The sequence below is a fragment of the Ammospiza caudacuta genome, chromosome 1 (genome assembly GCF_027887145.1).
Source record: "Ammospiza caudacuta isolate bAmmCau1 chromosome 1, bAmmCau1.pri, whole genome shotgun sequence".
NCBI classification, from domain to species: domain Eukaryota; kingdom Metazoa; phylum Chordata; class Aves; order Passeriformes; family Passerellidae; genus Ammospiza; species Ammospiza caudacuta.
In genome coordinates this window covers 131,623,131-131,636,221 of record NC_080593.1, presented here as the reverse complement: position 1 = coordinate 131,636,221, position 13,091 = coordinate 131,623,131, and the positions used below count along the sequence as shown (strand labels likewise).

At 35.3% G+C, this 13,091-nt stretch overlaps 1 protein-coding gene across 1 annotated transcript in view; it reads left to right on the top strand.

Moving 5' to 3' along the window:
• VPS13B (vacuolar protein sorting 13 homolog B) overlaps positions 1-13,091 on the top strand; it is a 429,435-nt gene that overhangs the window by 267,996 nt on the left and 148,348 nt on the right. The window contains exon 31 of the mRNA XM_058820123.1: positions 8,453-8,656. Within this exon, the coding sequence (XP_058676106.1) occupies positions 8,453-8,656 (204 nt within the window). The remainder of the gene's footprint in view (positions 1-8,452; positions 8,657-13,091) is intronic.

The following is a 13,091-nucleotide window of genomic DNA, read 5'->3' as shown; positions in this document are numbered from 1 at the left end:
TAAAGGAAGATTATTTTTAATACTGTGTTATTGACATATTTTACAATATCATATACACTATTTCAGAAATAGTTCCAGCTTGCCATTATGAATATGATTATTCTAGAAGAAGAAGAAAATAATGTAATCATTGAGAAACTAATGTAATCAGTGCCAAAGATAAATATGAATTGACTTAGAAAGTTAAATATTCATGTTTTAGAGTAGTTTCTTGTATTGACCATGCTATAAGCATTACCAATTGCAATAGACATGCTGAAAGTATGCATTAATACACATTGTTCAGTGTAAAGGAAAAGCTGGTATTTATTTGTTTGTAATGTTCTTTTCTGCTTCAGATACACTTTGATTGATGTCCAGGTATGATTTTGATATACTGACACAGCAGCAAAAAGAAATCCTGTCCCATATCAGCTTATGAAACACACTGAGGAGAGTTTGCCTGCCAGCCTGTTCCTTACACCAGGTTGTATTGCACCATTTAGAGAAATTCCACACATCAAATATGAAGGCTGTGTTCAGTGAAATTTCACCTGGGTGAATTTATAGAATATCTGAAAAAACTGAGATACTGTTCCACTTAGCTAGATTTATCAGTTAAGCCAAAGTGAAATTCAAGCTGAAAACAATGGGGAAATCACAGGATTATTTATATTAGTCATATGGTAAAGCAAATACACACAAAATATTTAAAAATCTGAAATGAAAGATCCTTTTACTACCAGGCAGCATTAAGTTCTGAGATAAAATTATTTCTTCCACAAAACTAAAGCATAAAAGTCTTTGGGTTATATTTTATTTTGCCTTTTTTACTAGTCCCCTCTTCAAACTTCCACTATTTAGAGAAGCTATATTCCACTTGGTTTTCTTCAAGGAACATTTGGCATCCAAAAATATCATACAGACCTTCCATTGGAATTGTGCAAACTTATCATTTATACAGTCTCTCAAGTGTATATTTATACAATGCTTCCTGAATTTGGGTGAATGTTTCAAAAGTATAAAGAGATTCCTCAAACTGTCTAAACATTAAACAATATAAAAATGAAAAACTGATTTTTGAAAGTTCAGACTTGCTCATGCTGTTATTTTTGCTGAGGAATTTAAACAATGAAATGATAGAAGTAATTAAACAGATGACATCTAAATGCACAGCTGCAAACTTCAGCTTTGTTTCATCTTACACTTTTTTTGAGAGAGACCAAAATGACTTCATAGTTTACTAAAACTGTACCTTATGGCCATAGGTTCATTGATACTGTGTTCCAGAGACACCTCTAGAAGACAATGCACTGCAGAAGTTCTTCAGCTTCTTTGCAGGCAATTACTGCACTGCAACCCTTGTAGCAAGGGACTACTTTTATATGTCTGGTCACCTCATAGGATATGTAGAGCATTTTTTGCCCATAGGACTAAGAAAGGAAGCAAAGGCCAAATTTTTTGATGTGTGATCTGCTGTAATTCCTTTCATGAGTTTAGTAGCTTCTATATTATCAGTGCACTGCTGCCAGTCCTGACCTTGCTGTGGCCCAGTTCACTAAAATCTAGCTTTCCTAAATGGGTAGAAAATGGAATTACAGTAGCACCCACCTGGAACCACCACTGTAATTAATGAGGATGAAGAGGTTGTGGGTTTTTTTTTCTCTGTATACGTACTTATTTGGTTTCAAAATAAAAATATTTAAGTAGCCACATAAGTAGCATATCAGTTTAAAAATTGCTATCACTAATTTTTATCCATATTTTATAACTTTGCATTCTCAGAATACTTTCAAAATGTTTTCTATGCAATTAATTACATTGACAAAATCATTTTGGCTTTATGCCCACAGGATAAATTGGTAGACTGTTGAAGAGGTTGATTTTGTCATTTAGAGATATGTGCTAAGCAAGTTTAGAGAGAAGAGCCTCTCCTATTTTCCTTTGGCATGTTCTAGCCTTGCAAAGAGGAAAGCACATCCCATGGCAGGCCAGGCAAAGGTTCTGCCTAGCCCCAAACATTCTCATGTGCAGCCTATGGAGACCAGGCAGACTCTGCTCTTCTGCACATCCATGCATCCTGTTAGACTGGCCACCTCAATTCTAACCAAGACAGTGTTTCCTGCTCCTTTTGAGAGAGTGTCAAACCACACATGCAAAATAGGCACAAACCATTGACTTCCCATCACCAGATTTATTCTTCTGTCTTCAAAACCAAATCTCTCTCCTTTTGCATTGTGATAGCTCAATGAATATCAGTCCTTTAAAAAATGGTTTGGGATTAAATAAATACCTCTATGACTCAGTAGTTGCAGTTGATGGAACTGGTGAAATAAAGGACACATAGTAGTTAGAGAAATGTTATTCTAATTTTACAGTTTTTCATCTCTGAGCAATTAGTTTAAGAACTGAGGGGTTTTTCTGTGTTGTCTGTTTTTAAGAAAAAGCTACAAAGCAGTCGTAAGGGAAGACCTGTCTGCTTCAGCTTGGCAAAAAAAAAAAAAGCTGTGCTGAAAAATATTAGTAAATAGTCTATTTGGATATTTTAGAAAAAGTTTGGTTATTAGTATAATTCTCTTCTGTAGAAGAGTTATTGCTGCACAATTAGAAAAGTCTAGCAGCAGAGAAGAGATAACTGTGTTTCTGACTATCCCATCTACATGTCTCAAAAGTGACTAATACCTAGCTGGGACATATTTAAGGGAAACACTTGTGTGTAGAGTACTGTGATGGCTTTGTTGAAGATCCTGAATACCTTCTCTTAATGTCACTCTCTGTCAGGAGCCACGATTGTCATAGTAGTAGATTCTGTGCTTGAAATATGTAGAAGCTTGGAGTGAATTCAAATAGCAGAATTCAAACACAAAATTTTTCATGGGTGAATTTTCTACACATGTATCTAACACATCCTTATTCCAGACTGACACATAGGAGACTAAATGATATCTTAACAACAATCAACTAAAATCTTAGTGCTCTTTTATATGATTAGCTGTTCTAAATGATAATGAGTGTAGATGGCTTGTTCTATACACCCAGTTGGTTTTTTTTCACCAGACACTTTGGCATTCATGTATTGGATCCTGTTTTAGGGCATGCTTATCCATAATTGAATAATCGCCCCTTTTTTTTTATTTTATTTTTTTTGTGATTTGGAAATACTGATTTCCCACATGGAATTCATTGTGTTACATAATGATCTTTGTAGCTATTTGTTGTTGTATGCTCTGCTTTAGCTTTTTTAATGCTTTTACCAGTTCCTGTCTTCTCAGTCGTACTTATCTCTGTAGGTATATAGAGCAAAAAGGCACCAGTGCCCAAGAGATAGAAGTCAGAAATTTATCCAACATTAATTTGAAAAAGAGGAAAGTTACTTGTTACACTTACATTTTTGCATCCCTGTAGCAATTGTTTGAAGTAGTCTAGTGCAATCAGAAGACAATTTTGCATATGTTTCAGTTACTGGCCTTTTTTTTCAACACAAGTAATCTACATCTCAGCTGATTTATGCCTATGTACAAAAATGATAAACACTACAAATCATTATAAAGTTAGAACTTAAGAGTGTTGCTGACTACAAAACATATTCCATTAAAATGTAATTTATAACTTTTTCCTTTGCATTAGGATGTTATGTATTTGGCCACTATGTGAATTTAAGAAGGGGTCAGTAATTTTTATTTTGCTCACAGAGCTATCACTGATGTTTTCTTTTTACAAGCATCCTGCACTTATGAAGATGAACCCAGGTTCCATAACCACTCTGACTTAAAGGAATGTGTTACCTTCTGTAGATAATGTTGATGTTTCTGCCTGTGCAGATCACAACAGCAGGGCTAATCAGACAGAATGCACTTGGCGTTGTTAAACAGATTCCTGTAATCAATAGTATCACTTGCTAATCAGAAAAACATTAAGCAAAGTAGCCTTACTGTGCTCAGTTTATATTTTAATTTAATAAACCATTGCTGAGTATGCTGCCAGCAGTGATGTAGATGGGACAGTAGTTGTGTTATTCTGAGGCTGAGCTGGAGAGGGGAGAAGGAGCAGTTGCCAACAAAGCCAGTCATGTGTGGCATGGTTCCTGGGGAAAAGAGGCAGAAACAGTGAGAATTGGAGTTCACTGCTGATGGCATTTGAAAGCCTGCTCCACTGATCCAGACCAAAATAAATTGTTTCCAACATCCTGGCAGCCATAAAACACTGTTTGTTACACCACAAGTCTCCCTATGGACAGATTGCAGGCTGGGTAAGCAAACCCTTGTCCTGGAAGATGTGTGTATCACGCAGTATGGCAGAATATGTACCCAGGATCTTGTGAGGACCTTCTCTTCTTGCCTAAAGACATCTCCTTCTCTCTTCTAGCAACATTAGAATGTTCTTACCTTCTTCTTTACTTTAATTTTCAGCCTTAGTGCCCTGATTCTATGTTTCTTCCTTTGCCAGTGTTCTCGTTTTTTTCTACTTCTAATTCTTTTTTCCATCTTCCTCACAAATAATTTAATACCTCCAAATTTAGGCACATCCAGGACTTCCATCATGGGAAGTCATGCTATAGGATTTTTTTTATTTTAGTACTTAGATCATGTCCCTATATGTTGTGTCATGTTGGGGAAGTTCTGTTTCTCTCCAAAGGTCTCAAATGTGACAAAAAGACATCTAGGTATCTATTGTACCATCTATTTGGTAAAATTAAAAAAAAAACGAAAAAGTAGTTGCCTTTGTTTGAAAAGCTGATTCCTGTCTGAGTTTTACTTATAGAAGTTTAGCATTCTCAAAGGCCAGTGTTGTCATAGATTCTCTTGATTTACCACATTTTTGTTCTGTGCTCTTCTTAACACCTATAGCATCTCATTCTAGATGGAGTCCAAGAAACACTTGCTTCAGTTTCCCTGTTTGGTAAAATACATTCAATGGCTTTGTCAAGGAGGAAACTTTATTGAGTTGAATTGGGGAAAAGGCAGTGAAAGTGCATTAGGTTAGTGATGAATACTGCTGTGATTTCTACAGTGGTCAGTCACATCTCATGTATAGGTGAGGGGCTTTCAGACCACATCTGGCCTGAGACTTCACAAGCTTAAGCAGAAGAGGAAGAGGTCCTTTTACCTATGTGCCATAGGTTATTACATATTTATCTATGTGCTGTACCTATGTGTTATTACATATTTATCCAAGCTTACTTTCCGTTTCCTTTGTAAATTAGGATAGAAAGGATCTTTCATCAGGCAAAACCTTTAATAAGTGAAATTTAGGTAGCTATGTTTGTTATCTCTATACCTGGAAGAAATCACTGCACACAGAGATCCAGAATGTGCAGTCTTTAACAGCCATTTTCCTGGCTTCTTTAGCTTTTTGTAGGTCTCAGATGAGCTGTAAGTGAATAAATTTAACTTCTTTACTGTGGGTCTCAGAATTATGCTTATTCAGCAGCATGTAGTAACTGATTCAACATGAACTACTTCTTAAATAAACATACAAAAAGCCTGACCCACGCAAAATCAATTTAAAAAAGAGAAAAACTTTAAACCTGTGTTTCGTGTTACATGCTTATGGTTGTCTTTGGTTGCTTGTGATCTTACTGTATTGTTGACCAGCTGTTGTATTCTGCACCACCTGCCCAAAGATTAGATGAGATAGTGAAGTTGTTTTCAGAAGAGGGAAGCAATTTAAATCATAACCTCTACAGTACATTTCAGCTGATAAAACATCACTTTTGCTGGAGATAGAGAAGTCGGGAATTTGGCTTACTCTGTTTTCCGGAATTTATTTGCTGCAAGGATTTTAAAGGGTTCAGAGTTCATACAAAGCACGTGTACTTAAGACTAGGCCAGGTTTGCTGTGGTTTAACATACCTTCATTCTCCTAGGAAGTATACAACTAATAAATTGGAGACATACTTAGGAAAATTGTTGATATGGAAAAACCAGAAATGAGTGCTTATGTAAATCACTGTATGTAAATTGTTGATATGGGAAACCAGAAATGAGGGCTTATGTAAATGCTTGTATATATATTACTTATTTGGGAAAAGGCTATATTTTGATCCTTGTATAAAACTGGCATGATGCAATTTCTGAAAGCCATAATGAGCTTCATCAAAACATCAAGGCATTAATTACTAAACCTTGTATTTTACATGGATGTGTAAAATATGTGTTTCTTGAAGTGGGTTATCTATAGAAACACAGTATGCTTGGTTTTCAAAAGTGTATCTGAACGATCAGAAGAAGAGTTTTATATTATATATAGGAGATTGGTAATAGTAGGATAATGCAAATATGAACTTTTATGTCAGCATGAAAATATTGAAGCTGAAAATATTGGGCTGTAATATCCCAAAGTGCATTAAAAAAAGATGCAGCAGACAAATGTGATACCAGCAACACAATACGTGAGTACCTTCTCTTTAAATAATGCCCTTGTATATTTTGCTGCACCTAAAGATTTTTGCCAAAGAGTGATTTTGTTGTGGTTTATGTTTAAATAAGTAAATTTGTGAGGGTAAGAAGGGCAGTGTCACAGTGGGGAGTTTCAGATCAGTGCATACAGACACATTGTGCTCAAGGAATTTGGTTCACAAGGTTATGCCGAATGAGTCTAAGGAATATTTAGGTGAGCCTATTGCAAGTTATCAAGCTGCTCATAAAAGAAGAAATGAAAAATGGTCACTGCAAAGTAAAGGGGAGAACAATCCATTGTGCATGTGAAATTACTATCATATTCTGTTTAATATACACAAGAAGATTTCCAAAGATATGTGATTCGGTGCTTTAAGTAATATTTCACAAAACAAATATTCCAGTATTTACTTGTATTAGACAAAGTATGAAAATAGACATTGGATCATACAATAATCTACTGTGGTGGGTTGAAAAAAAAAACTGCATTCACATTGATGAAATAATGCCTTAGAAAGAATAATAAAAGGCACAGTGGTTGTGGTTAGGTCTCTCTGTGTGGAAAGTTGACAAACACATTCTTAAGTTTTAAGAAACCACATTTAATTTTGAAATACCACTACTGACATAATAGATTTTCAGTGTGTTTCTACTAAGCACTTAAGAAAGTTATAGGGCCTACTGAACACTGCCATCACACTGCCTCTCCAGGAGTGACTTGATCAAAATGGCTTTCCTGTCATCCACATGTCTCTGTGGGTGCATATGATTAATTACTTAATTTTCTTAATTGCCGACATACTCCATTGGTAACAATGGCAGTGTATTAGCAGTTTCAACTGTTATTTGGATTTGGGCAGCACTGGGATTGCACTTTGAAACAGATTGCACACCTATGGTTTGCATACCTCTGCTCTTGAGTTTGCAGTTTGGGATGTGCTACTTCAATAGTTATTTGTGTTTAGATTATTAGTATCAAATTCACACAAAATGCAGAATTATTAATTTCTCTGTGAAGACAGTAGCTGTATACTAAATCATTTTGGCCCAAGACCTTGAACAGAACACTAGATTGGATGTCATATGCCAGTAAGAAGCTCAAGCTTCAACACAGATGTATGAAATCAATAAAAATAGACTACAATTTGTGATCATAGATTGAAGGAAAAAAATTAAGATACCCTTGCTCCCTTATTTTGAAAAACAGTGGTAATATAGCAGTAATTTTTTATTATAATATCAAATGAGCAGTGCACAGAAGGCTGTATTGTTCCCAGTATAGAAAAGGAAAGATTTTTTTTTTTAGTATTTCTCAGTGCTTATTAGCAGAATATGAATGGCAGTAGAAGACTCCTCTGTTACTGGTCACAGGTAAAATTGATCTCAGCAGCTCCCACTCATTTAATAGCTCTTGAATATTTTGTTGAAGTTGAGTCTGACTGTTCCCAAAACTAGCTCAAGACTGAAGTACTTTGTAAAATCTAGTGTCATAGACTTTAAAGGAATCCACAAGGAATGTGGTTCACTCAAAAATGCTTTTTTCTCACTTGCTAGAAGTATTTTATTTAAAAAATTCTGTGCTGAAATACAGCAGTAAAAGGATTGAATTGTTTTTCCATCATCTTGGAGTATTCTTTTTAATTTTTATTCTTTGATGAATTTGAACAGTGGGACAGTTGGTTATAGTTCGTGGTTAGACTGGTATGTAGCTGTTCTTTTTGAGGAGTTGAATGTGACATCCCTTATCCATCCAGTAGATATGAATCAGTCCTACTGCCCCACAAGGCTGCTCGTATAAATCTGATTGGGAGTGCAATGAAGTTGATGCATTGATCTCATATCGACTTTGGTACATCTGGCTAAATTAAGGAATGTGTTCATTTGCAGATCTCCCATTGAATTCCATAGGAAAGAGGCAGATGGGTACTTTTGAAGATTTGAAATTAAAATAATGCTTAGTGTAGACAAAAATGGTGAAATTGGTACCTTTATTTTGTTAATTTGGATCTTAATGAATATCTGATTGGTCTTATTGTGTGCTTTGGTAATTTCTTTTCCTTTTTTTGACATTACAGGAGAGCACTAAATCTAGGAATTCTTCGAGACCCTGGATCAGAAGTTGAAGACAGACAATACCAAATAGATCTTCAATCTATCAACATTGGTACTGCTTATTGGAATCAGTTGAAACCAGAGAAAGAAAATGGAAAAGGAGGAGTTTTGACAGAGACTGAGAGAAATTCTCAAAACCCAGCACTTGAATGGAACATGGCCAGTAGGTAGGGATTTTTTTAAAGACTTACTCTTTTCTGAAAATACATAGCACAAACTCTGCAGAGAGCATGCACAGTATATCTGAATTAAATAATTCAATACTGGCTTTGCTTTACATTACAAGCACATTTCCCTGGAGTTTTGGGTTACATATTTGAAATTCATATTACTGTTGTTGTTATGCTGTAGTTGCTGTCTAGTTACTGTGTGCTTTGCTTCCATTATAAGCTCTTCTCCAAGTTACTTACTGTCTGTCCATAAAAATAACTCCAGGACTGAGACTTCAGCTTGTCAGTCTCTAGAGGAATGGGAGGTTCTGTTTTGAGGGTTTTTTTGGGTATAGGGTGTGTTTTGGGGGTGGTGGTGTATTTTTTTCTTTTTTCTAAACTTCTTTTGTTTGTATTTTTACAAAGCTTGAGTAAAACCAGCTTAGACATTTCTAAATTAGAGAGGGATACAGTAGAACATTTCCTATTGATTCTGAACTGGTTTTTGCACTTCTGTAACTAAAACCAGATGAATTTTGAGAATTAGATATTTCAGCTAAGTCTCCTTTATTGGGTATTGTGTATGTGCACACAAAGCCCCACCCTCTGGTTAAACAGTGTTGAAAGACAAAGCATGCATACATTAGCTTGCTATTTTAAATTTTGACGTTTTCAAATAAAAAATGGGGAGGAGATAATTGGTAATTTGTGAAGATTTTAAGTATTTATTTTGGCATTAATATACTTTTTTTTATACTTAAAAATTAATGCAAGTAGTTTAAAACTAAATTTTACAGACTGTAGGAGATTTCTGTTTTCAAACTGGCAAGAATAAGGTCTGATGGCCAAGAGCAAGCTTTCAAGTAATTTTGTAGATTTAGAAGCATTTCTGCTAGTAAATGCCTCTTTGCCTATACATTTAGCTATTTATTTTCATATAAAAGTCCTTTCTATCTAATTCATGCAGAAAAAATCTAATTTTTATGAGATATGTGTATAATTCCATGGTTCCTAAAGTATGATTCCTTATCTCCATTTAGGGATGAGTTCCTAAAAGTGGTATAGAAAAACAGGCAGAATCATCTGGAAATAACTACTTCTCGTTTAATTTTCAGAAAAATGGGAGATGAGAGGATTCAGATTTTTCTAAAAGTAAGGCAAGTTGTAGCAAAGCTACATGAGGATGGCACACAGACTGAGCTTTGTAAGTGATGTATTGATGCAAGGCCAAGAGGGCAGATAAGCTCACTCTGGAGGAGAGCATGCAGGAAAAAGATGTGATCAATAATAAATTCCAGTTTATCATTGAAAACTAGAGGGCAGTTCTAATCAAAGAGATGATAAAATGACAGAGAGTCACGGGAGTGCAGATAAAAATTTTAACACAGAAATAGATTCTGGTCTTCATTTATAAGATCATGTTCTTTACTGTCTTTTAACAATATATCTTTTTAAGTCATGCAATTCCACAGAGGTTTTTTATTTTAAATTCCTAGCCTTAAAAAATGTGTATGACTGTATAGCTGGGCCTTGATGTTGGACAGGTGCAAAATTCCATGTCCACTGCAACATCTTGAAAAATAAGATTACGTTAATTTCCAAAGGACTTGCAGCCAATTTGCAACTTCAGCTAACATAGTAAAACCAGCCACTGAGAGATTGGCTTTCCTTTTCCTTGCCATTGGTGACTGAAATCCTACTGCCAGCACACTCTGGGTCTGAGCTGTGTGGTTGCAGATTGATAGGAAATTCTGCTGCATTACTGAAAAGCTAATAGGACAAGGGAGCAGCTGTTACAGACAATCGTTAGTTCTCTTTTTGGTTTATTTCCTATAACTGGTTGGACATGCTTCCTCAGCAGACTTCCAAAATGAAGTTTTATTAGAATACAAATAAGTATGTTTGGTTTAAAATTGCTTTTGAATGAATCTTCTACTTGGGTTTTAATTTAGAACAATTGTAATTAAATACATTAAATTTTCGTTTCTGCTGTGCAATTACAGAAATTTAGTTCCAGCTTGTTTTCAAGAAAAAGTATGAATGCTTTCTTATCCTTTTGGTTTTAAATTTTGCATATTTACTAAAGTTTTTTCAGGATCCTTGCATTTTTGCTTTTTAGTTATCAGTCAGTTTTGCCATATCTGGGTTTATTTTATGACCTGTACAAGTGATGTGTTGAGAACTGGAAGAACCTGCACTGAACTCTGCCATCCAGGGCGCTATTTCCAGCACGCACCAAGAGGGTGGCTGCTGGATGTTTTACGTGGTGCTTGCTTTTTCCAGGGTTAAATTTATCCTAATACTTACTGCAAATACCACAAAAGCTTTATGCCCTCATCTAATCTTGATACTATTTTTTAGATTTCTTTAAGTTTCTTAGATATGTTTAACCTGGAATATAATGAATGATTTTTGCTGAGTTCTTTTCAGGTTAATTTCTTTGATTGGTTTTAATATACTTCTGTTTATTCTTACCCAGTGCTCTGGTATATTAGGATCACTGGGTCTAATAATCCTTCTTTGCAATCTATTTTTCTCATTTTTGTAGTACTTTAATGCTATGTGGGGCAGTATAGAATCCAGCCTATATCCAGGTTTTTCGTAGTTACTTTACATAGTTTACTTTACAGAAAACTTCAGCATAGATACCAGTCATTCCTTTTCCATTCCCATTTGTAAAAGCACTTTTGGATTATTTAAAAATAAAATGGCAAAAATTTTTAAATAAATTATATTGTAATTTAATCTACAGTTGAAATTTGGCCTGGTTTTAAAATTCGCATGAAAACCAAATCATTTTAAGTCAGAGATCTATGGATATCACACAAACAAGTATCTGAAGGCATTTGACATAATTTATCATTTAAATGCTTTAGCAATCTTTACTCTGAAAGTAAATCCTTTGAATTTTCATACCACTTTTTTCAGAGTTCAGTTCTTCTACTACTTAATGCATTAAGGAGTTGTTTCCCCACCCCCACCCCAACCTTTACACTGCAGTTTGGAAATCAAGCTGTCATACTCTAAGACAAAGTTGTTGAATACTTGCAGGTGTTTTAGTGTAAGATTCTTCAAGAGGGGCTGCAGTGAAATGCTGGTGTGATGCTTCCTGTGTCTCTGCAGGTCATGCCAAGGAGAATGGGGGAACTAGAACTCTCTGGTAGGGTGGATGCAGCCGTGCAGAAAAAACTGTCTAGATGCTGTGCTGTACTGAGGATCAGGGATCATAACTCTTTCCATTATGAAATGTTTATACTTCACCATGGATGTTATAAAAAGCTCCCTAATGGTGTAATATATAAAAAGAATACTGGAAACAGTCAGACAGTTCTAATAAGGTTATGTACAAATGAAACCTGTCCACATTTATTCCCTTTACCAAACAGTATGTGGGGAACTGGGAGTACTTAACCGAAAGAAGTTTTCTTGATTGAAAACTGCTTTTTCAGCTTGCAGATCTCCTCCTCCCTCTCCCTCCACTCAATGGAAAAAACAACAGCCCTGAAGGAAATAAAGAAATATATCCTCTCTTGAGGCCTCGCCCCCATCCCTGTGCAATCCTTCTACAGCTCCCAGCAGCAACTTCTGCTTCCTGCAGCCTGAATAAACTTTGTTTAAAAAAAATAATAATTGAGCTTAAACGCATTACTTCTCTGTGTGGTAATGAATTGAGTGTGGCAATATACTGTGTTACAGTTTTGTCCTTGGCATACCACCATCTGGAACAGCTCTCATGGAGTACATCAGGGAGCCAATGATCTGTTGTACAAAACTGAACAAAATACCACTGCAAGGATCCTCAGAAAGGTTTCCTGCAGATTTTACTTTGAATAGTTTTCATTTTCATGCTTTTTTAGAAAGTTCTTGGCTGATTGCCAACTTCTAATGAGGAACGATCAGAAAAAAATTGGTCTCTAGATCTTTGTGTAAGGAAGTAGGGCATTCCCGTTGCATCTTTTGGAATAAAATGCAATGCATTTTTTTCAGTAATTTATTTTAATTGTTGTCTTTTATGGTACCTTGAGTTGTGCTTCTATTCATACTGTACAAAGCATTTCTCAATAAGATGGGGTGTTTTATTTTTTATATTAATCCACAGCAAAGCAATGCTGCACAGTATTCTTCATAAGATAGAAGTTAGCTTTACTGAAGTCTTCTAATACAAAAATAGTAATTCTTTACAGCCAGGTAGTGTACACTTGTTTATTTTCTAATTTTGATTATTAGATGGTCCTCAAAATGTTGCTATGATATTTTACTTCCATGTGACATGTCTTTGCAACACCTCAGAAAGCTGAAAGGATGTGAATTAGTCATCAGTAGTTAGATATCCTAAAACATTCCTAATACATTTGTATATCAGGGATTAGCTGATTTAAACAGCTACATGGGAAGCCTGCAAGAGAAAATTCTTTCGTAAGTCTCAAGTTAACATGCTGTCTTAAATAACATC